Source organism: Trifolium pratense, linkage group LG1, assembly GCF_020283565.1.
Source record: "Trifolium pratense cultivar HEN17-A07 linkage group LG1, ARS_RC_1.1, whole genome shotgun sequence".
Lineage (NCBI taxonomy): Eukaryota > Viridiplantae > Streptophyta > Magnoliopsida > Fabales > Fabaceae > Trifolium > Trifolium pratense.
Window position 1 is genome coordinate 843,419 of NC_060059.1, and position 21,523 is coordinate 864,941.

The 21,523-nt window shown below is 31.0% G+C and overlaps 2 protein-coding genes across 3 annotated transcripts; one reads left to right on the forward strand and one right to left on the reverse strand.

Annotated features, from left to right (window-relative positions):
• Positions 1–13,730: 13,730 nt before the first annotated feature.
• Positions 13,731–16,413, forward strand: LOC123901694 (putative pectate lyase 21). Of its 2 annotated transcripts, XM_045951690.1 has the most exons (5): positions 13,731–13,963; positions 14,729–15,080; positions 15,177–15,387; positions 15,493–15,561; positions 15,965–16,413. In XM_045951690.1, exons 1-5 carry the CDS (start codon positions 13,843–13,845, stop codon positions 16,196–16,198), a joined length of 987 nt encoding a protein of 328 aa, XP_045807646.1. In that variant the 5' UTR covers positions 13,731–13,842; the 3' UTR covers positions 16,199–16,413. The 2 variants fall into 2 exon arrangements, with proteins under 2 accessions (XP_045807646.1, XP_045807645.1); XM_045951689.1 differs by having other exon boundaries at positions 13,743–13,963; positions 15,177–15,561.
• Positions 16,414–17,513: 1,100 nt separating this feature from the next.
• Positions 17,514–19,366, reverse strand: LOC123902675 (60S ribosomal protein L35-like). The gene is made up of 4 exons (XM_045952456.1): positions 19,236–19,366; positions 19,016–19,151; positions 18,749–18,905; positions 17,514–17,847 (listed from the first exon to the last, which is right to left on the reverse strand). The coding sequence occupies exons 1-4, from the start codon at positions 19,237–19,239 to the stop codon at positions 17,773–17,775; spliced, it is 372 nt and encodes a 123-aa protein (XP_045808412.1). The 5' UTR covers positions 19,240–19,366; the 3' UTR covers positions 17,514–17,772.
• Between the last annotated feature and the right edge of the window lie 2,157 nt (positions 19,367–21,523).

The window sequence follows — 21,523 nt, forward strand, 5'->3', positions numbered from 1 at the left end:
AGAAAGTTAGCCATCAGCAAACCATAACGAAACTCCATTAATTTATGGTATCAAATAATCCTTCTCCACTTCCATTTACTTAATAACGCATGATTAAACAAATCAATATTTTTGATACGCAAGCCACCTTGATCCTTAGCCAAACAAATTAAATAATGTTTCAACTAATCCAACCCACCCCATAAAGAAAGAAAATAAATAGAGGGGTAAGCTGGAAAGTACCAAATTAATAAGAGTTACTCGTCCTCCAGTATAAATTGCAGCCTTTCCACCGATTAAGTCTTTTCCTCATGGATTCTACAATAGGTTTTCGAGTGACTTGTTTCCTTGGATTAGCACCCACCGCTATTCCTAAGAAACGAAAAGGAATTGAGTCCACCCCATAATTTAAAAAGGCTAGTTGCCGCCATAAAATTTGTCTCTAAATTAATGACATGAAGCTTCCTTTTGAAGAAATTTACCTTGAACCCTGATAGGATGACACCGATTTGAAGAAATTTACCCCACTATAAACTTTTTTGTAGGACTCCCGTTGTTTTATCTAATTTGTCACGTTTAGTATTATTAATGTGATGTGATTTATATGGGTGGCAGTTTAAGTCCTTATAATTCATATCCATCCAATTCATAATTATCTATCTAATTCGCCCACTTTACTATTAATGGATTGATTAATTCATCTATTACAAAATATAGATGAGTTGTAATTCTTCCATTTTAATCCAATGAATCACCTTATATAATAATACAAATTTATTAAACTATAATATAGATAATTGATTTATGGCTTAGTTAGAATTTTGGTTTCCCTTTCACCAAAAAAATAAAAAAATTGGTTTCCCTATTTTTACTCACTTATATTTTTACTCACTTATATAATTAGTCTATTCATTTTAAAATCACTTAATTTTGGTCACTTCTTCAAAATTACGGATTTAGAAATTTCAATGTGATATTTTTAAATGGTGTAGCACATAATTTGATAATGTAGAATGGTCTTATATTCATTTTTTAAACAAAAATATATTAGGAACATGCATATGTTTCCTTAGTATATTTTTTTTAACGGCAAATATATTATTACAAATAATCATGTCTCTGCACAAAGCGGATAAAGACCGATAAAAGATGAACTACATAACAAGACGCTGTATATAAGTAGAGCCCAAAAAATATCAAAATATACATCACCTAATAGAGGTCTACTTCTAATCTCATACATAGAAAGACATCTCTCGATTTTCAGACCACCAAAAAAGACACCAATTCGACCAATAAAATTGTCTTAATTTTAACAAATAGAATACATGTACTTCCTTAACTGATCAATGAAGAATTCTCATTCTTTACCTTCTACAGTATTTTAATTTCTAACATCGTATGTGAGCTGTTACAATCCATAATCTTTAATTTAAAAAATCATTTTGCTATACGTTTGAGATGTTAAGGATACAAATTATAAATTGTTAACCTCTCACAAATGGTGTTCACTTGTATAAAAGCTATTTAGGCATTAACCCAATCAAGTGGAGACAGACACTGGCATAAAAAAGAATGTTGAAGCTTTGTAAACCGGCCTAAACCATATAGTAGTTAGTATACGAGTAGAGGAACTAAGAAAAATCGAAACTAATAAACAAGGATGTCGCTAACATGTGTCCAGGTTCAGGTTCAAGGCACATGTTAAGGATACTTGAAATAGTAATTAAATTTTGAATAAAACAATTTTTAACTTCTAAAATGATGAAATACACATTTTTCGATACAAAATTACTATCGTTATACTCCCTCCGTCCCAAAATATAAGTAAAAAGTGATCAACCAAAGTGGATGTATTTGGTTAAAAATTTAGTTCAAATACATCCACTTTGGTTGACCACTTTTTGCTTATATTTTAGGATTTTTAACTAAATACATTCACTTTAGTAGACCACTTTTTAGTTATATTTTGGGATGGAGGAAGTACACTAACAAGTGCCTTAAGAACATAACGTTAACTTTTCCCTAAAAACATCGAAAGTTGCAGTAAAGGGACCGTAGTAAAAAAAAAAGCCAGCAGCACAACAATGAATGGGAAAATATAATAGACCGATAAATTTTGTACTGCTGCCTTTACAAAATTTATCGGTCTATTCATGAATGGGAATAATCTAGGAATTACTTTTATTTTGAGAAATTAAAATTTGATCAAATTTACAAAAATATCCTTTACATAAAGTAGTTACTTTAAATAAAGTTTTTTTTTTTAAAGACAAGGGAGAGTAAGCTTGCTAACTTGCTCCCACATGTTTTTAGTTGGAAGTAAGTTGGTACTCTTTCCGTCACAAAATATAAGTAAAAATGAGTCAAAAAAACTTGATGCATTTGATTAAAGATTTGAATCAAATACATTCACTTTTGTTGACCACTTTTTATTTATATTTTGAAACAAAGAGAGTATATATGCAACTAATTGGATATATAACATGTCCCTATGTTAACGTTGCTATTTTCTTTCAAGCAAAACCATAAATTCTAGTGATTGTGATCGACCAGCCATTGCAACGATAACACAACATACCGTTAAGTCAAAAAAACACAACATACCGTTATGTAGGAATAGGAAAAAAAAACGTGTATGTACTATGTACCAATAGTTAATAAATACTCTCTCCGTCCCGAAATATAAGGGAAAATGGGTCAACAAAAATTGATGTATTTAGCCCAAATTTTTAACCAAATACATCAACTTTTGTTGACCCATTTTTTCTTATATTTCGGGACGGAGCGAGTACGAGTATAAGTTTTTCTTTTTTTTTTTTAAAAAAAAAATGAGTATAAGTTAATTACACTCGTTTTATTTAAAGCAGAAATGATTTGTTCTAGGATAATTCATTAACACATCAATCTAATTAATATAGATAAATTTATCAAGTGTACACTACAAACAACGGTAAAATAATCATTTGTATCACTTAAATAAATATAAAAAAATTTCTTCCACGATTTATTTTTTAGAATTACTGTGCTGGCTTTATTGTAAGTACGAGTCTTGGTAGTAAGTAGGGATGACCTTTGAGAAGGAATTTGGTTAGATCTTCACTTTCAATTTAAAATTAATGGCTGTTAATTTACTGATTTTGTAATGCTATATGTTATAGATCTCGATTGTCAAATCTCAAATTAATTGTCAAATCTCAAATTAATTATTTAAAAGTAGAAATATTCTCTTAAATTTTGTATAATTAATTTGTGATTAAGTTTAAAAAGTAAAGTAAATGTATTAATTATGATAAAATATTTCCTTTTTGAATCAGTAACATGTACTTACGAAACAAAATGCACTACAGTACAATCTAATGTTTTGTTGAGAAAAGTCAGCAGAGTCAATATCCACTGTTCACGGATCCGAAAAGTCAGTAGAGTCAAATTCCATTTTTTAATACTAATCCACATCCACATCATTCCATTATTTTGTCAAGAAAGAGAAAACAAAAATAATAAAAAGGTTTGTTGTGTGTGTTAACAGTAGGAACTGCACCCAAGTTGGACTGCAGCAAATCCAATTTCGATGGGCACAAATTGCTTCTATTTTGTAGATGTATCGCAACACTTTTCTGCTTTTGGAAAATTAGCAGCAGGCAATATTAATAAGAGATTACGGCATAGTATTTGGTTAGAAAACGTGGAGCATTTGGCGAACGTGCAACAACATAATATTTAGAGGTGCTTGTATAGCTATAGACTCTTTAACGGAGCAAATTATTTACTTTTCATGGTATTGATTTATTGACCGTTCAGAGAACAATGCAAATTTGGTTTTCTCGGAGAAAATAACATAGGATAAATTAAGGTATTGAACAAATGTTATTTGTATGACGTTTGATGGACAAAATATTATTTTGTTGTATTAGACAACTTATGCAGAAGACAAAAAGTTGTACCGTAATTCAGTGGGACACAAGAATTTTAGTTTTTGTCCTGCCACTAAACCCCTACGATTTGCCCAGTTCCAGAACAATTTGAAAATCAAACACAATAAGGGAGTACAACTAAAGTTGTCAAGTGGGTTTTTTTTATAGTATATTAAACACATCCGTAATAATTTTATGTTGTCATTATCTTGAACCAGCCTACATTTAGCAACCCTTTGAAATCTAATTTTTCATCACTAGCCACCACCATTTATTTCTCAATAAGCTAAGTAATTTTGCATGTGCAAAACAAGAAAATGTTTTTGCTTTTTTGGTGAAGCAAAAGAAAATGTTAATCCGTGATTATTTTAGCAGTGGTCACATATATTTTAATATGTGAATTTGATAGATTTTGAAAGTCTAAAAAAAAAGTGGAATGGTCGATGCAAATCAGTGTGTTACGTTTGACCTGACTTATTGTTAACATAAAAGTTTTCTTAAATATAAAGTTAAAAGTAAGTACTTCAAAATTAAAATTAAAGGTGTTTGGAATTTCTTTTTATCTTAAAAGTTGCTTTTGTCTCATAAATGTAGTTCAAATGGTAGCTACCAGAAACATTATTGGAGTAATCGAGATTCGAATCCCGGATTCCACGTTTTTCACATTTAAATGTGTTAGTCTTGTCACTAGAATACTTGACAAAAAAAATAAAACTGGTTTAAAACTTAAATTTGTTTGGTATTTTTTTAAATAATTTATCCACCGGTTTATGAACGAATTTTCACAACCGTTGACTTGAAACCCACCCCGTACCCGATCAAATATTTCTATGTATTGATAGTTGTGTCGATTTCGAGTTATGTTGCGGATACATGTTCAGTCCTAACATCTATTACTCATACCGCATATATGTTTATGGTAAGCATATCTATCTACAAAAAGATATATGGAATTAAATCATACGAGTAATAGGTAGAACGACTCGGTTGTTACGAGTTAGATTGAAGCTTTGTTGTTAGATATATGTACCACATATACGCTGTTGGTAAGCATATCTATCTACGAAAAAGATATATGGACTTAAAAAGAACACTTGAGATAGCTACATACAGCTAATTCATTGAATTATAGATACATGTACATTTAAGAATTTGTCGTTCTTTATTGAACAAACCAGTGACATAAAAATATAAGGGACTGAATGTGGTATGTATGATTTTCTTTTCCTTGTCTACATGTTTCCCCTATCTGTCTCCAATCCATTCATTGCGAATTAAAATTTAGTTGAACTCAATTATCTTTCCCCTTAAGATTGCATAATTTAAAATCCTTGGCACCACCACCACCACTCCGGTGTATATCCAGTACAGTACCAATATTATTCTCTAGTACTATCTTTAGTTTACATAGTATGTTGTTTATGTTTTATATTTTTTGATAGGCATACGTTGTTTACGGTTGATTTGAATCGGTCTTAAAAGATATAGTGTAATATGACTTTTTATTTTTTTATTTTCACCACAAATATCCAGCCTATTAGACCACCTAATCTAATTTGAGGATCAGTTCTAGTTCTAGTGTAATATGATTTAAACATTAAAAAATTATGTAGATTCAATTTAAACAATAATAAATTTAATTGAGTCGGAATAAATTTTATGACAAAAAAAAAAACAAATCAATTAAAAAATTATGCTGATTAATTTGGTTTAGATTTTTTCTTTATGAAATTTATTCCGACTCAATCAAATTTAGCATTGCTTGGATTTGTATAAGTTCATTCAATTGGATGTGATTTGAGGGAAAATAGAAACTGGATGTGTGGCTCCTCAAAGTTGTTGAGTCGCACTAGCGTTTATGTTGCCTAGTTTTGAGTTAAGCCACAAAATGTGAATTTTGGTCAAATATATATGATATTTCACCTTTAGATTCAACGTTGGAGACAATAAATCATTTTTTATGGTGCCAAAAATTACAATTTTTAAAGTAAAAAATATGGGTTGAGACTTTAAAGTAAAAATTATGGGTTGAGACCAAAATTGCAACATATATGAAAATAGAGAATCAAAAAGTTCAATTTTAAAATAGAGGGACTATTTTTGTGAGTTGATAAAATAGAAGACCAAAAGTGTAATTAAGCAAAGAAAATAAAAATGGAAGGTATGATAGCATTTAAGTGTATCAAACTTACATTTTAGTATATCAAACGCCTCTCCAATTTTTCACCAACGATCACGGTTGATATTAGGAATTGGATGATATTTGTTGTCATCTATTATAGATTTGGATCCTCTCATGTTGTTTTTCTCATGTCCTTTCTCTGGTTCATTTTATGTGTCTTTTTCTCTCATCATCACTTTTTGGTTTTTATTTGTAATTTATCTCTCGTCACACTCACAAAATTAAAACTGTACTCGTGTTGCACGTGAGGAGGATATTCAAATCCATCTATCACATGAGAAATAGATTTTCTACTGTAACTATGTGCGTCCGATATGATCATTTTACAGTGTATTTAATCTGAACCGTCTGATCTTCAATGACTAAAATTGATAACTACGAAAAACTGTGTGAAACTACTACAGCGAATCCCCGTCCTATCATATACCCTTAATCTAACGACTTAGTGACATTAAAAGAAAGAAAACAAAATAAAAATAATTGTCACACACCTACTCTTGGACGGCAATTTTGAATATTAAGATATCCAATGGATAAAGTTTAGATCCATAAATTAGATGGAGATAGTCGATCGGTGTCTAATCTCTCAATGAATTTTCAAGTTACAAATTTGTTGAGAGGCAAAGCATCATTCACATTATAGTCACATCCCCATATATATAGATGAAGTGTTATTTTCTTTCGGTTGTAGATCGATTTTGATTTAAAACGACTTTAAAACATATCCAAGAAATTAATGCTTTTACTTAACCCCGTGTGTGTAGGTGGGTGCAAGATTAATTCACTTATGTACTTTCGTTCATTCATGTGTATTTGTTGGTTCTGCGTGTCTTCTTCAATTTTAATTTTAGGGTTTCTTCTCTAACCGTTTTAACAAAAACCAATAAATTTTTAACGTATATTGTATTGTGTGTGGGATCTTATTTTACTTTTGGTGAACTTGTGGGCTCCTTTGTTACATTTGAATGAAAAAAGTGGTGGGATGAAAAACACTTTTTAAGAGATTATATATCCATACAAGTATTGCACTTAACCAAACATTTAATTCTGACGAGATCTAGTGAATTACTATTGGATTTAATTGATATGCACCGACGGTGTAAAATAATTTTACATTGTCAACTAATACCAACCTTGTTTTCCGCCACATCACCCCACTTCACCCCACTTTCTTGACATGACATGGCAAAATGATGGTTATTTATTGGACGATGGTGTAAAAGTATTTTACACCGTCGGTGCATATCAATTAAACTCATTACTATTGGTATGATGACACATGTTTGTTATATTTTTGTTTGAAAATATCACTTTCTTGAGTAAATATTTAAGAGGTTGATATAGAGTCGAGTCATACATGTGTAACCAAAAAAAGTGTCGAGTCATATATATTCTATAAAAGTATGAGGTTAACTCTCATTGTTAACGTTAATGGATGGATAATAATAAAAGGTAGTAATACGTAATTTTAGAATTCAAACCTAAAAGTTAACATAATTACCTAACATTATATCTCATTATTCTTTTCGGTTCTTTTATAAAAAATAAAATAATCATTGTAAATATCATTGTAAATAGTTATTTTCATTTAATATTCATATAAATTTAAAGGGTCGTAGTTAAGTTAACTAAAAAAAAAAATTTAACATTTGATGAACACTCTGATACACATCTTATTTGGACATATACTGGTACATGTTAACATTCTCAAAATTTAAATATATTTCAGAAATATCTCTATTTAACTACTCTTAATTCCACAAACTTACTTATTTTTTAAGGTGAATATTATCTCTCATAATAAATAAGAGCGCAAGTGAAATTAAACATTTAACATATTTGAAAATTGATCAAAGTTTTTTATAAAGAGGACAGAAAAAATTCACTTTTGTTTCTTATAAAAAAAAACATGAGAGAGTACTAATGTTTTTTTTTAACCCTCTGATTGTTAGCGGAAAGGGTCCTCGGTAATCTAGAGTTCGCGGTCGTGAGGTAAGTAAAGTTTGGATAAGAATTGTTCCCAATAGAATCGAACTCAAGTTCTCCTGAATGATTTGTCATAGAGGGGATTCATTAACTACTTAAGCCAAATATCTTAGTTAAGTACTAATGTCCTTTTTTTTGAAAACTTGGTATCCGGCCCTAGGACCGACTAATCTAAGGGGAACAATCCCACCGCCCACTTGCGGGGGGGCCATTTAAAGTCAGAGTTTTTTTTTTTTTGCTCTGTATGGACTTAGCCCACCGAAATTGGCACCAAGGGAAATCGAACCTAAGACCTTGAGAGGAGCATACTCTAATGACGCAAACCAACACCACTAGACCAACCCTAACTACCCTAACTGGGTTAGTACTAATGTTATTTTACTATATCCTTACCTATATGTAAAGAACATATTAGTAATAATTAAAGATATAATAAATCAAGACATTGACGGGTTACTAAATTCTTTTTAGGACAAATCATTTAGGAGAGTCTGAGTTCGATTCCGATGAAAAAAGATTTTGTCCAGACTTTAATTATCTCGCGACCGAACTCTGAATTACCAAAGCCCATTTCCCCTTAAAACTAGAGGATTAATAAAAAAAATAAAAAAACTATGAGATGTAGATAATATGAGATGTAGATAATAGATGTTTCTTTGAAGGTTTTTTTAAGAAACAAAGCGGCCACCATACATACAATAATAGGTTTTTTTTTAAAATGATAAATTGTTAGTATGTTAATTGTTACGTAAACTTTTTTACATATTTTTAGGATTTGAATTTTAAACCACCAATTCCTTTAACTATTAGTTCAACCGGTTGAGCTACATATTCCACCCTACATAGCAGCCACCTCTTCTCTTTCTTTAAACCATAATTTTCTCTTCTTCATTTATTATGACAAGGGAGTAGTTTAAGGTCAATTTTTTATGTAAAATCACCGATCATATACGGATATCTAGTTGGTAACTATATTACTCTTTCATATTCTTAATATAAAAGAAATTTTACTTTTTAAATTCATTAAGAATTCAATGTATTAGTGTATATTGTTAACTAAATACATTAAATTTTTGATAAATCTAAAAAGTAAATTTTTTCTTATATTAAAGATCATAGGGAGAATAATGTAATGTAACTGAATTGCATGACTTTTGAACTTGGTTTGGTGGGGAGTATTAAATACAAGGATTTATTATGCTTGCATGTAAGATTCGAGGGTTTAGGTTTAGGGTCATTTTGACTTCTTGTTGTTGTGGTGGTGGTCTCTTAAGATCCAAATGATCCATGTGGAATAAGATATCTGAATCATTTATTAACATAGAACACAATTTTTCTACAAATTGATAATTGAAGAGATATTGAAAAGGAGATGAAAATTCTTAAGGACCATAAAAAAAAAAAAAAATTCTTAAGATTTTTTATTTTCTTAATAAAAATTTAAATTATTACTGTACAACTAAAAGCATATTTTTAGATTTGCCACGTATACCAATGATTGTTTTTAATGAAGATGAAGATAAATAGAAATACTCAAAAAATGGCAACGCCCCGACTTATTGTTAATTGTAGAACCTTACTGTTAATTGTAGTATTTGAATTGGATTGTAAAATCGTTCAGAGTATGGTTCTCTTATTGTTAATTGTAGAACCTTACTTTCTAGTTACCCCGACTTTGTAGAGGTTTTTGCTTAGCGTCAAGCGAATGGTAGCGCCCATGCTCTCGCAAGGGCAGTCTTATCTCATGCTTTGTGCATTACTTTTGATGTTATTCCTCATTGTATTGTTACTATTATTTTGAATGAATACCTTAAGTTTGATTGCGTAAAAAAAAAACAAATTTTTACAACTTTTCATGAACCTTATTTCAAGGAAAACATAAAAAGTTATATTTCAAATTATTTTATTTTTACTTTTATTAATAAGTTTGATATTTTTTTTTGCTTACCGATTATTTCGTTAAATTTAACCTCATTTCAATCTGTATCTACATTTTAAAATGAAAAAATAATGCGTAGATGTAAGGCGAAAGACAACATAGTAATTGAGGACATGTCATGGGAAGTTTGATCACCTCAGATTGATTGGATGAGTCTCATGGTTGTCATGGCAGAGTAAAGGTAACAGGACTCTTTTTGCGGCCTTTGGACATGAGTCTCATGTGCATAAATTGTATTATCCTAATATTATCAAAAAAGAGAAAATATGTCTTATTCCTTGGAGATATTCTATTCTAAACTGAAGTGAAATGAATTAAGTCAACCTAGAAATAAAATTGACTTATCCATCATTTCATATTCACACGTTGAAAACATAAGCCACAAGGTTTAGCTTTGCTTCGCAAAATTTTTTGGATCTGCGACTACAAATAAGTAGCTTCACTCCAACAAAAGATTGAGTTTGTGTTTGGAGTTTGAGGTTTAGAGATTCTTAAAGATTGGGGTTGAGAATTTTAGGTTTGAGATTTAGGGTTTAGAACTAAGACTTCCGGGATTGGAATTTAACATTTAGGGTTTGGGATTGGGATGTACTTTAGGTCCAGATTTTGGGATTTAGGGTCATGAGTTGGGGTTTTAACTTAGGGGTTTTAATTAATAGTTTGGGGTTTACGGATTAAGATTTTGGTTTAGGGTTTAAATTTAGGGGTGAGTTTTGTGTTCAGGGTTTGAAGTTTGGTATTTGTGGTTTAAGGTTTAGATATATGGTTTGGGGTTTTGAGTGCGGGGTTTAAGATTTAGGGTTTAGTGTTTAAGACCTTTAGCATAAAATTATTCGTATGAATATGAGACAAAGATCGATATAATTGAAATCATGCACCAATTTTGAGTTTAAGGTTTGAGGTTTAAGGTTTAAGGTTAAAAGTTTGAAGTTTAGTAGTGTTTGGTGTTTAGGGTTTAAAGTGTGGGATTTTAGGTTTAGGATTTGTAGTTTGAAATTTGGGGTTAATGATTTGTAGTTCGAAATTTTGGGTTTACAGTTCCGGATTTAAAGTTTTGGATTAGGGTTTAAGGTTTAGATATATGGTTTCGGGTTTAGAATTTAGGGTTTGGAGTTTGGAGTGTAGGGTTTTAGGTTTAGGGTTTGTAGTTTGAAATTTGGGGTTTAAGATTTAGGGTTTTGAATTTGTGGTTTGAAATTTGGGGTTTTGTGTTTAGGGTTTGGAGTTTATAGGGTTTAGGGTTTGAAATTATGGATTTGTTTTCAATGTATCTAATGTGATTGTGCTTGAATTGTAAGGGTTGAGTGCCCGTTCTACTCCTCATAATTCATTTTTTGTTTATAAAAAAAGGGTTTGGAGTTCAGGTTAATTTCAAACCCTGAACCCCAAACTCTAAACCCTTAATTTCAAACCCTGAACATCAAACCCTTAATTTCAATCCCTAAACCTCAAATTGTAAACCCTTATGTCAAACCCTGAACTTCAAACCCTTAATTTCAAACTCTAAACCCCAAACTCCATACCCTAAACTCTAATCTTTAAACCCTAAATTTTAAACCCTAAATACCAAAAACTAAATCATGAACCCAAAAAAGTAAACCTCAAACTCCAAACCCTAAACCCCAAATCTTAAACCCCGCACTCAAAACCATAATCCATATATTTAAACCCTTAGTTCTAAACCCTTAATTTCAAACCCTAAACCCTGAATAGAAAACCCAAATTCCAAACTCCAAACCCCAAATTCCAAATCCCTAAACTTGGAACCCCACACTCTAAACTCCAAACCCTAAACAATAAAAACTAAATCTTAAACCCAAAACATAAAACCTCAAACCGCAAACTCCAAACCCTAAACTTTAAACTTCAATCCTTAAACTCGAGATCGATGCATGATATCGATGTTTGTCTCATATTCATCTGAATATTTTTATGGTAAATGTGTATTTAGCGGGGTTTGGATATTTGTATGTATTTTTAAATATCCATGTATATTATTTTAAAAATGCATTTTTTAATTTTTTTTTTATAGCTAGATGAATTTCTTGCTCATCTTCTTACAACACTAAATAATATTAACACATAAAAATATCAATACACTGTTGTCTCTCACATTGACAACAACATTTATAGTAAAAGAATAAAAATAATGAGGAAGTTAAGTTAGGATGTCTTTCAAGAGTACACTTTATATTTAAATAATAATAAGATATTTTAGTAATTGGACAAAGTAAAGACTATAGTTTGGTAGTAGATGAAGATAAAGAGTTCGACCACATGGAACAATTGCAATTACTTCACCATGAAGAAAGGAAGATCGCTAAGCGAGCGAAATCTAAAATGCCCAAATCCTATAAATAGTTATTCAAAATTCATTTAGAAGCACTCACTTTGCAGTTTACATTCAAAAAATTATTCATTTTGGACACTTGGCAGCTAAAGAAGAAGTTAAGGCAATTTAGTCTCTTAAACAACATTTTTCTTTCTTATATTATATAGATATTATTTTTGTCTACTTTTGATTTAATAATTTAAAAAATATATTCACAAATATATATATATATATATATATATATATATATATATATATATATATATATATATATAAATTCAAATCAACCTCTTCAAATTTACATTGATCATGCATAATGATATATTGATCATGTTTTTTTTACTTATATATATTGATAAGAATTTAATTTATATATACTATCAGTCCCGTTGAGCGAGAACCCTTCCACATGGGACTCCCTGTAAAGTTATTTTACACATGCGTCCAACAATATACCACCATATTATGTATGATGTTTAAAAACACGTGATGTGGCAACACATTATTGGATGCATGTGTACTTTTTTTTTACACAGTACATACAAATTAAACTCTATTGATAATGTTATTACAGTAAACTTTCGTAAAATATATGATATTATTTGTTCAGCATGAAATTACGAATAAATAGAAAATGGGAAAAATAATGATGGAAAATGAGTGATTGATAGATAGTTTGATAGGAAATTTGAATTAGGTTAAAAGAGAAAGAAAAAAAGACAAAAAATATGAAAAAGAAGAGAAGTGAAGTTTAGGTAGTATGTTAGAGTTCTTAGGTTCAATCATAAGCTTCATTGTAAATTAAAAAAATAAAAATGAAAAAAATAAAAAGAATGCATAAAAGTGGAAATTAAATTGTCTGTAAATTTGTCCCATAAGAGTGACGGAGATTCCATTCTAGATTTTTCACTTCTCAGCGTATATAGTTTATGAATCTAGTCACTACACTATTGAATAAAAAATAAAAATAAAGTGTCCTTAATGTTATAAATGAACATAAGACAATGTTGAAATTCTAAGTATTTTGAGTTTAATCGTTGTTATACACTGTCAATGTAAAGTTATTTTACATAATGAATGTGACACATCATATGTTTTAAAACACATTACATGATGTGTCAATATATAGTGTAAAATTATTTTACACATATATCCAATAATATATAAATTAAATTCAAGTATATATATATATATAGAGATGTATACTATGAGAATGGTAAAAATAAAATGCACTTTGAACCAATCACAATCATGTTTTTCGCCACGTCTCCCCACTTAACTCCATCTTCTTAATATGACATGAAAGATTGAATCATCCTATTGGTTATCCGTGTAAAATTAAATTACACTGATGATGACGCGTTTTCATTAAACTCCAAAAATAAATAAATAATTGTAGATTGTCATTCCGCATTTTTTGTTGTGAGGAGTCAGGAACCACCGCATGTGTTTGGTCTTTATTATATTATTCCATGCGTGTGTGTGAGTGTGTCGATTTGTAAAGCGAAGAATGCAGCCATACGGAGATGTTGATTCCACTTTGAGGGCCATCGCCGGTCGTGCCGAGGGATTCGGCCGCCACGCCATCGGTGGTCTCCACGGTGCTCTCTATTTGGTTACCTCCCTTTCAGGCATCTTTCTATTCTCTTTTCCATTTCGTGTACCTGAAGTTTCTATGCATCAACTAACTAACTAACTAATTAATTAATTTAACCAATTTGCATGCATCTATGATCTATATCATTTTGTTTCAGACTTGCAAATTTTGATATTTAATAATTATATTTGTATTCAAAAGATCTATCAATTGGAAAAAGGCTCTAGTTGTTAAGGTTGTAGTATTCATGCATTTGTAGAGTTTGAAATTGCATAATTAGAGGAAAATGTAACCATTGTGGTTGCCAATGATGGTTAGAGACATTCCGGTCACACCGGCTGTGATTTGGGCTCTAGTCGATAATTATGTAAATTGGCACTCCCTCCGGTCTCATATATAAGAAAAATTTCATTTTTTACATTCATTTAATAACTAATGTATCTGACTTATAATATAGACCAAATACATTAGTTATTGAAAGAATCGAAAAAATGAATTTTTGCTGATAAATGAGACCGGAGGGAGTATGTTATACATAATTTCCATTGTGAATCCTCAATGAGGTCGGTGGTTCTCCTTGATCTTACATGAGGGTGTGTCTCCCCTGATCTAAATTTTAATTTGAACAAATAAAAAATAAGAGGAAAATTTGTTTAATTGTTGCTTCGCTGTGCCCTTTGTATTAGTTAGTGAGGGGCGGAGGAGCTGTTGTTTAGTTTCAATTAAAGCTAAACAAGACGTAGATTTTTCGAAGTTTTGAGTTTGTGTATTTATTCATTTGCATGTGGTTGGCAATCAGATGATGGTCCTGGTTCCCTTCGCGAAGGATGTCGTAGACAGGAGCCGCTGTGGATTGTTTTTGAAGTTTCAGGTACAATTCATCTTTCATCATACCTGAGTGTGTCCTCTAATAAGACAGTTGATGGAAGAGGCCAGAGGGTTAAATTGACCGGGAAAGGCTTAAGGCTGAAAGAATGTGAGAACATAATTATATGCAACCTTGAGTTTGAGGGGGGAAGGGGTCATGATGTAGATGGGATTCAAATCAAACCAAATTCTAGGAATATTTGGATAGACCGTTGCAGCCTCCGAGATTATGATGACGGCCTTATAGACATCACAAGACAAAGTACGGATATCACTGTATCTAGGTCAGTGACTACATTTTATCCGTTTTAAATTGAGCTACATCAATAATTTGATTAACTATTCTGTTTTGTGATGAGATTATTCGTTTTTGGCACCAGATGTTACTTTGCACAGCATGACAAGACCATGCTCATTGGAGCCGACCCAACACATGTCGGTGATAGATGCATCCGGGTGACGATTCATCATTGTTTCTTTGATGGAACGAACCAGAGACAGCCTCGTTTGAGATTTGGAAAAGTTCATCTGTACAACAATTACACCAGAAACTGGAAAGTATATGCAATTTGTGCTAGTGTTGAGGCCCAGGTGACTTTGCTGCTATCATCCCGTGCATTTCATTTTCTTATTTTACATTCTAATTTATGTGCAGCAATTGTGGAGATAGCTGATTTCTCTAAAATCATTTTACAGATATACTCCCAATGTAACATATATGAAGCAGGAGATAAGAAAAAGGCTTATGAATTTTATACCGAGAAGGTAAAATACATTGCTCTTCATCCATACTTGCTGTTTTATCATCTATCATCTTTAGACAGGGTTTTGTCATATTCTCAAATTACTCCATTTTATCCCATTTTCACATCTAAATCCGAGGCTGGTTGCGAGGCAAAATAATATATTAGTTTTCATAAAGCAAAAATGACACACCCGTTGGAAAAAGGACCAAATTAAAGTACACTGGTATTTATAAACCAAAAATATCACACATGCTGTCAAAAAGACCCGGTCGCTCGCAAACAACTTGTTTTAGCCTCACTCAGTCTTAAATTATGTACATATGCACAATTAGTTTGTACTCTTTGTCCAGCCATATTTGACAGCAATCAATTGTTGATATCCCTCATGGTTACTAATTGGTATGATAAAAGTGGTTGTTCAGGCTGCGGACAAAGAAGAGGCGAAGTCTGGCATCATAATATCTGAAGGAGACATGCTTCTGAATGGTGCTCAGCCATGCTTGCTAACAGAATATAAAGAATCTGTTTTCCATCCTAGTGAATATTACTCAACTTGGACAATGGAACCTGCTACACATTCTCTCAGAGAGGTTATCCAGTTATGTACAGGTTGGCAGTCCCTTTGCAGGCCAGTAGACAATATGGTAATGAACTAGTGTGTGTATAAGATTCACACTAGATTGTTACAGTATTATTTAGTCCTACGAATAAAGATGGTTATTATTTAGTCTTTTATTTTTCTAAGATATCTTACATGATTATTTTGTATTCATTTAAATTTTATCACAAGTTACTAAATATCTTTTATAGGTTTCTTTTCTTATTTTCACTTGTATTAAACAAAAATAAAATGAATCTTTTTATTCACTTATCTTTTTGGTTGGCAGTCCCTTTATATGCGAATTCATCTATTTGGTCATCTCCATTATGCGAATTCATCTATTTATGACACGACCTTTTTTCATAAGAAAAATATATGTTGTTTCTTATTAAAGATGAAGTAGAAAGGTAGATTTGGGAAGACAAGAGCTTATGGCAATCTTACCTTTATTGGAGAGTTTTACAAAATAAGATGAGATAAATAGTACACAAATATATTAGTAAGCTACTGAAAGTGAAACCAAGAAAACTATCATTTATAAGCATGAGAATTGTGGTTATTACCTATGTTATTATCAAGATGAGCGAAACGATATTGACAAATGTAATTAACATTGTTGGGCAGTTGATTAGCATGACATCGGGTTCGAAAACCCCCTAGAGGGGTGGGTAAAAGAACAAAGAGTATAAAGTTACGAACTACTCTTTTTCTCAGTATTCTTAGTTTTCGTGTTTTGGACAATCTACATAGTGAGCTAATGAGATTAGCAAGTATTCGTATTTTGGACACTCTACAAAGTGAATTACTTCGATTAAAATGCTAGGACCTTTTAAGTTTAGGAGAATCATGTAAGTATTGCACTCTTTTTTCATAAAAATAAAAGCTTTTTAAATTGTTCTTTCCAAAACCAAACTAGTTCAAAAAGCTTTAGATTTAGGGTTATCTAATTACTAACATTGCCATACTTGGCAGATTTATTCACAATCTACTTAACCACAGCACCCTAGTACTGCTAACCACTCACACCCATGGAAGCTATGACAACCTAAGAAAAAGCAAAACAAGAAACATAAAATGAAACTGACGACTTGGTGCTTGGCTATAAATAGAAAACATTGTAACTAAAAAGACTAATCCTAATTTCAAAACATTGTTGTCCATCATAATTTATGCATTGTTCTTGTATAATTTGCAAACATGGTCGTTTGAAGTAATCTCCATTTTTGTCAAACAACATATACTTGAAAATAATAGGAACCACTAACTAGGCAAATTTCTTTTTTGTTATGTTTCAATGTTAGAAATACATTGTTTTAATTAAAATTCTGCATCCTACAAGGTGTAATCAACAAAATTATACCCCAATCAAATTAGAAAATGATAATAAATAAATAACAAAACTTAATATTCATCAATTTTAAACATTGTAGAACTATTGATCTGCAATGAGCTTTGTTCCATAAAGACACAAAATAACAAAGTGCGGAAAACCTAATAGCTTCAAGAGGGAAAACTTTAAACCCAAGTCTGATGACAAAAACGTTGATAACACCAAGAAAATACAATAGAAATATCAAAACTTGTCTAAAGGGGCAGATGCAAATCTAGGATCCAAAGAGTGCAGAAAACCTATGCTTTAATAGCATATTTCCTCAATGGGAAATATGTCTCCTTTTTCTGCTCCCTCTGGGTCTTCAATGAGGCCTGCATTAATAAGAAGTGAAAAATATCATAAGCAACAACACAAAATACTGTACTGTTCAGCTCCAAAAACAACAAAAAAAAAATCATGATGATGTGCAATTGCATTTTAACTCGTGTCAAAATAGTAACGAATGTTCAATTGCGCTTATGCAATTAGTTTTTCCAACAGCAGAGGATAAGGTTATAAAGAAAGACCAAATTCAATTAATTTTCCAGTATCCTAAAATTCATATATCAAGCTGAAATGAACTACGGTGAAAAAGATCTGGCAAAGCATTAGCGACATCCAACAATAAAACAATCTTTTAGTATTACTATTTTCCATTACTTCTCTTCGGTAATTCTTTTCAAGTATAAAAATCAAATTGATATATAATTTAGAATTTTGTTTGAAAATGACTAAATAAGAGAAAGCCTAAAGGCAGATGATGGATTCCTCGTTTTGATTATTCATCATCTATATATCACTGCCAAAGGTATCCAACTACAAACATATATTTCAACCAGAGGCAGTAATTCCTTAACAAAAACTGATTTTAATAAGGTACACTTTACACATTTGCAGCAACTTATCACACAGTTAAGACATGTTATGAACAGTAAAAGTACGAACACTCTTGAACACCAAAAAATAAATGTAATTTGTTCAAAATTCCAGAACACAACAAATGTATTGCACAAAAAAAATTGAGATTGCTCTTAATCATCTACAAATTTCATTAAAAAAATTCAATATCATGGTAAAATATCAAGGAAAAAAAATACAGTGAAATAAATTGAAGGGATCAAAACTTAAAACCACAACGATTTATTGACATATGTTTTACATATACAAATACTAATTTACACTCATATGAAGTAACTAGTATTATGCTAAATTATGAATAAAATGAATGAATACCTGGTGCTTGGTGAGCCTTCTGCGAATAGCTCTGGTCTTCTTTGGGCGAAGATCGAGTGGCAAGTATTTCTTGTTCTTGTACACCTCCCTCAATGCTGCCTTTTGCTTCTGAGAAATCACTGTCAAAACCTGAGCAATGGAAAGTCTCACCACCTTACTGCAACACACAAAAAATGATTCAAAAAAAAACCATAAATCATCAATCATAAACAAAAACAAAACCAAACCGACCCATTAGAATTAAAACAATAAAGTTACGATTTTTACATCTTGGAGAGCTTGTTAGGTGCGCCACCGGTGACCTTAGCAACACGGAGCAAAGCGAGTTCAGCCTTGAGGTCTTTGAGCTGAGCCAAAAGATCAGCTTTGGTTTTCTGCCTCAACTCATGAACCTTGATCCTTGCTACAAAACACAACACAAATCAATTAGTGAAATCGATTATGAGAAATTTTTTGATTTGAGAAATTAGGGTGTTGAGAAAATTACCCATTGCTGAATTCACGAGGTTTCTTCTACGGCTGCTGCGCCTCTCTGCAAACCCTAGTTACTACGAAATGGGAATGACAATGCAACACATTCGGATTATAAATATCGATACCCTTTTGGGTTCGGGCCCATTTTTTTGCTTTGAATTGGACCTTATTTTTCCCTATTTGGGCCTTATTATAACAAAGATATCCAACAAAGCAACATTTCTAGGTATTAATTTTTTATGGTTGCTCTTCACCCCCCCCCCCCCCCCCCCTTCCCAAAAAAAATTGATCATAATCTCCCTGTCCCCCATCTGAAGGAGATATCTCCTGGTCGTGTAAATCTTATTGGCAGATATTTCCTGGAAGGGCATATCTTACCGAAAGATATCTTCCGGTAGTATCAATCTTATTAAAAGATGTTTTTCAATAGTGTGTTTGTTAGTGTGAGCAATTTAAGGAGAGCGGAGACCAATCATCTTAATTTTTTTTGTTAATGCAGATGTTAATGCAAATATTTATTAACAAAAGTTTTGTTTAAAAAAAAGTTGCGTAAGAATAATGGATGATCATGACTTATGTGAAAGAATTAAAATATTCATATGAAACTAGTTTAAAGTTCGCACGGGTCATTGATCGATATCTAAGTTTGTCATTATATAATATTGTTAAAATATAAGTGGAATTATTGTGTTTTTTCTTGTAAATTTATTAATCCAATTTTTTATGTTTCAGTAATAATCGTCCCGTGTATATTTTTCGAAAAAATATATAAATTTTATAAGGAATATTTAGGGTAATTTAGTAAACTTGATACTATTTAACTTTTTACCTTAAAAAAAACTATTTAATTTTATTATTACTATTATTATTATTATTATTATTATTATTATTAGTGGTTAGTAGTAAACTTAATACTATTGTTTATGTTACTTTTTTTTTATTTATGAAAAATATTGTTTATGTTTCTTTCTTTCTTTTTTTATAAAGTATTGTTTTTTTTATTAATTATTTCTATATTCTTATTTTTATGCTATGTCTTCTTGTTTGTTCTATATTCTTTCTATAATTTTTTTTATTGACTAAACTTTCTACAATGATTTTATTGTTTTTTTTTTCATTTTTTAGTAATGTTTTTATCGTTCAGTTTTGTTTCTATATATAATTTGTTTTGTTCATATTTTTAAGCATGTCATTTTTTATTTTTATTTTGTATTTATCTTATATTCTTTCTATATATTTTTTTTTGTGAAATTACAATGAATGATATAAAACTTGCAACATGGTTAAAAACAATAAGGATAATTTAGCAATTTTGGTGGTAATCGATTTTAATATATTAATAATAGATTATTGAAGTATTCATGAAGGTGATTGAATCCTCTTCTTCACTCTCCTCTCCATCTCTCTCAATCCTCTCTATATCTCTCTTAATCTCACTCTCTCTCATTATTAAGAGAGAGATAGAGAGGATTGAGAGAGATGGAGGGGAGAGTGAAGGAAAGGATCCAAATTCATTCATGAAGGGGTACAGGTGATTCATCGGGTCATTGTCAATGGCTATTTATGGTATGGTAATGACGGTCACTTTCAGGACGATAAAAATAACTATAATAAGGTGAGGTCTATGTTTTTTTTTAAAACAAGGTGAGGTCTATGTTTGTCTATGAAAAAATGTGGATAGTTTGTCCTACATTAATCCAATGAAAATCATTCACGTAAGTTAATTTGCAAGTGGTAGCCATAAACTAATTTTTACTCTAGGTGCATATTTACTCATGTGTCTAATTTTTATTAAATGTTGTGTAAATCATCCACAAAGATAACTGAACTTGAAAAATCCTTATAGATACTCAAATGCCAAACAAAATGGGGTTTGTAGTTAGAATAATTGAAGGATGTTTTCTCTCCCCACCCCCGTGATTCTTTTATACCCCCTGAATTTCCAATTTTACCCTTGCAAAAAACTTCGATTTATAGAAACCGAAGTTTTTTTTGCCTTGAAAACCGAAATTTACTCTGAATTTGTACTAGAAAAAATTCGGTTTCTGCGAACCGAAGTTTTTTGCAAGGGCAAAATCAGAATATTGGGGGGTATAAAAGAATCACGGGGGGTGGGGAGAGAAAACATCTAATTGAAGACCCTTTTTGTTGTTCGGAAAGTGATCTCTCTATTGTACTACTCTTTGTAGAGTGTTTGGGCCAATTTGAATTCATTGTTGGACCTAATGCTTCCGATTTGGGCTTAAACTTCTAAACACACCTCTAAGTCTAACACATACAATATAATCTTAACAAACAAAC

What these genes read in the sequence shown, in the direction of transcription:
- LOC123902675 (XM_045952456.1), bottom strand. An exon ending in CCTAACAAGCTCTCCAAGAT is followed by an intron (nt 18,906 to 19,015) that starts GTAAAAATCGTA and finishes TGTGTGTTGCAG; the next exon opens with TAAGGTGGTGAGACTTTCCA. An exon ending in GAAGGCTCACCAAGCACCAG is followed by an intron (nt 17,848 to 18,748) that starts GTATTCATTCAT and finishes TTATTAATGCAG; the next exon opens with GCCTCATTGAAGACCCAGAG.
- LOC123901694 (XM_045951689.1), top strand. Translation starts at nt 13,843, where the DNA reads ATGCAGCCATACGGAGATGTTGATTCCACTTTGAGGGCCATCGCCGGT. An exon ending in ACGGATATCACTGTATCTAG is followed by an intron (nt 15,081 to 15,176) that starts GTCAGTGACTAC and finishes TTTTGGCACCAG; the next exon opens with ATGTTACTTTGCACAGCATG. An exon ending in ATGAATTTTATACCGAGAAG is followed by an intron (nt 15,562 to 15,964) that starts GTAAAATACATT and finishes GTGGTTGTTCAG; the next exon opens with GCTGCGGACAAAGAAGAGGC.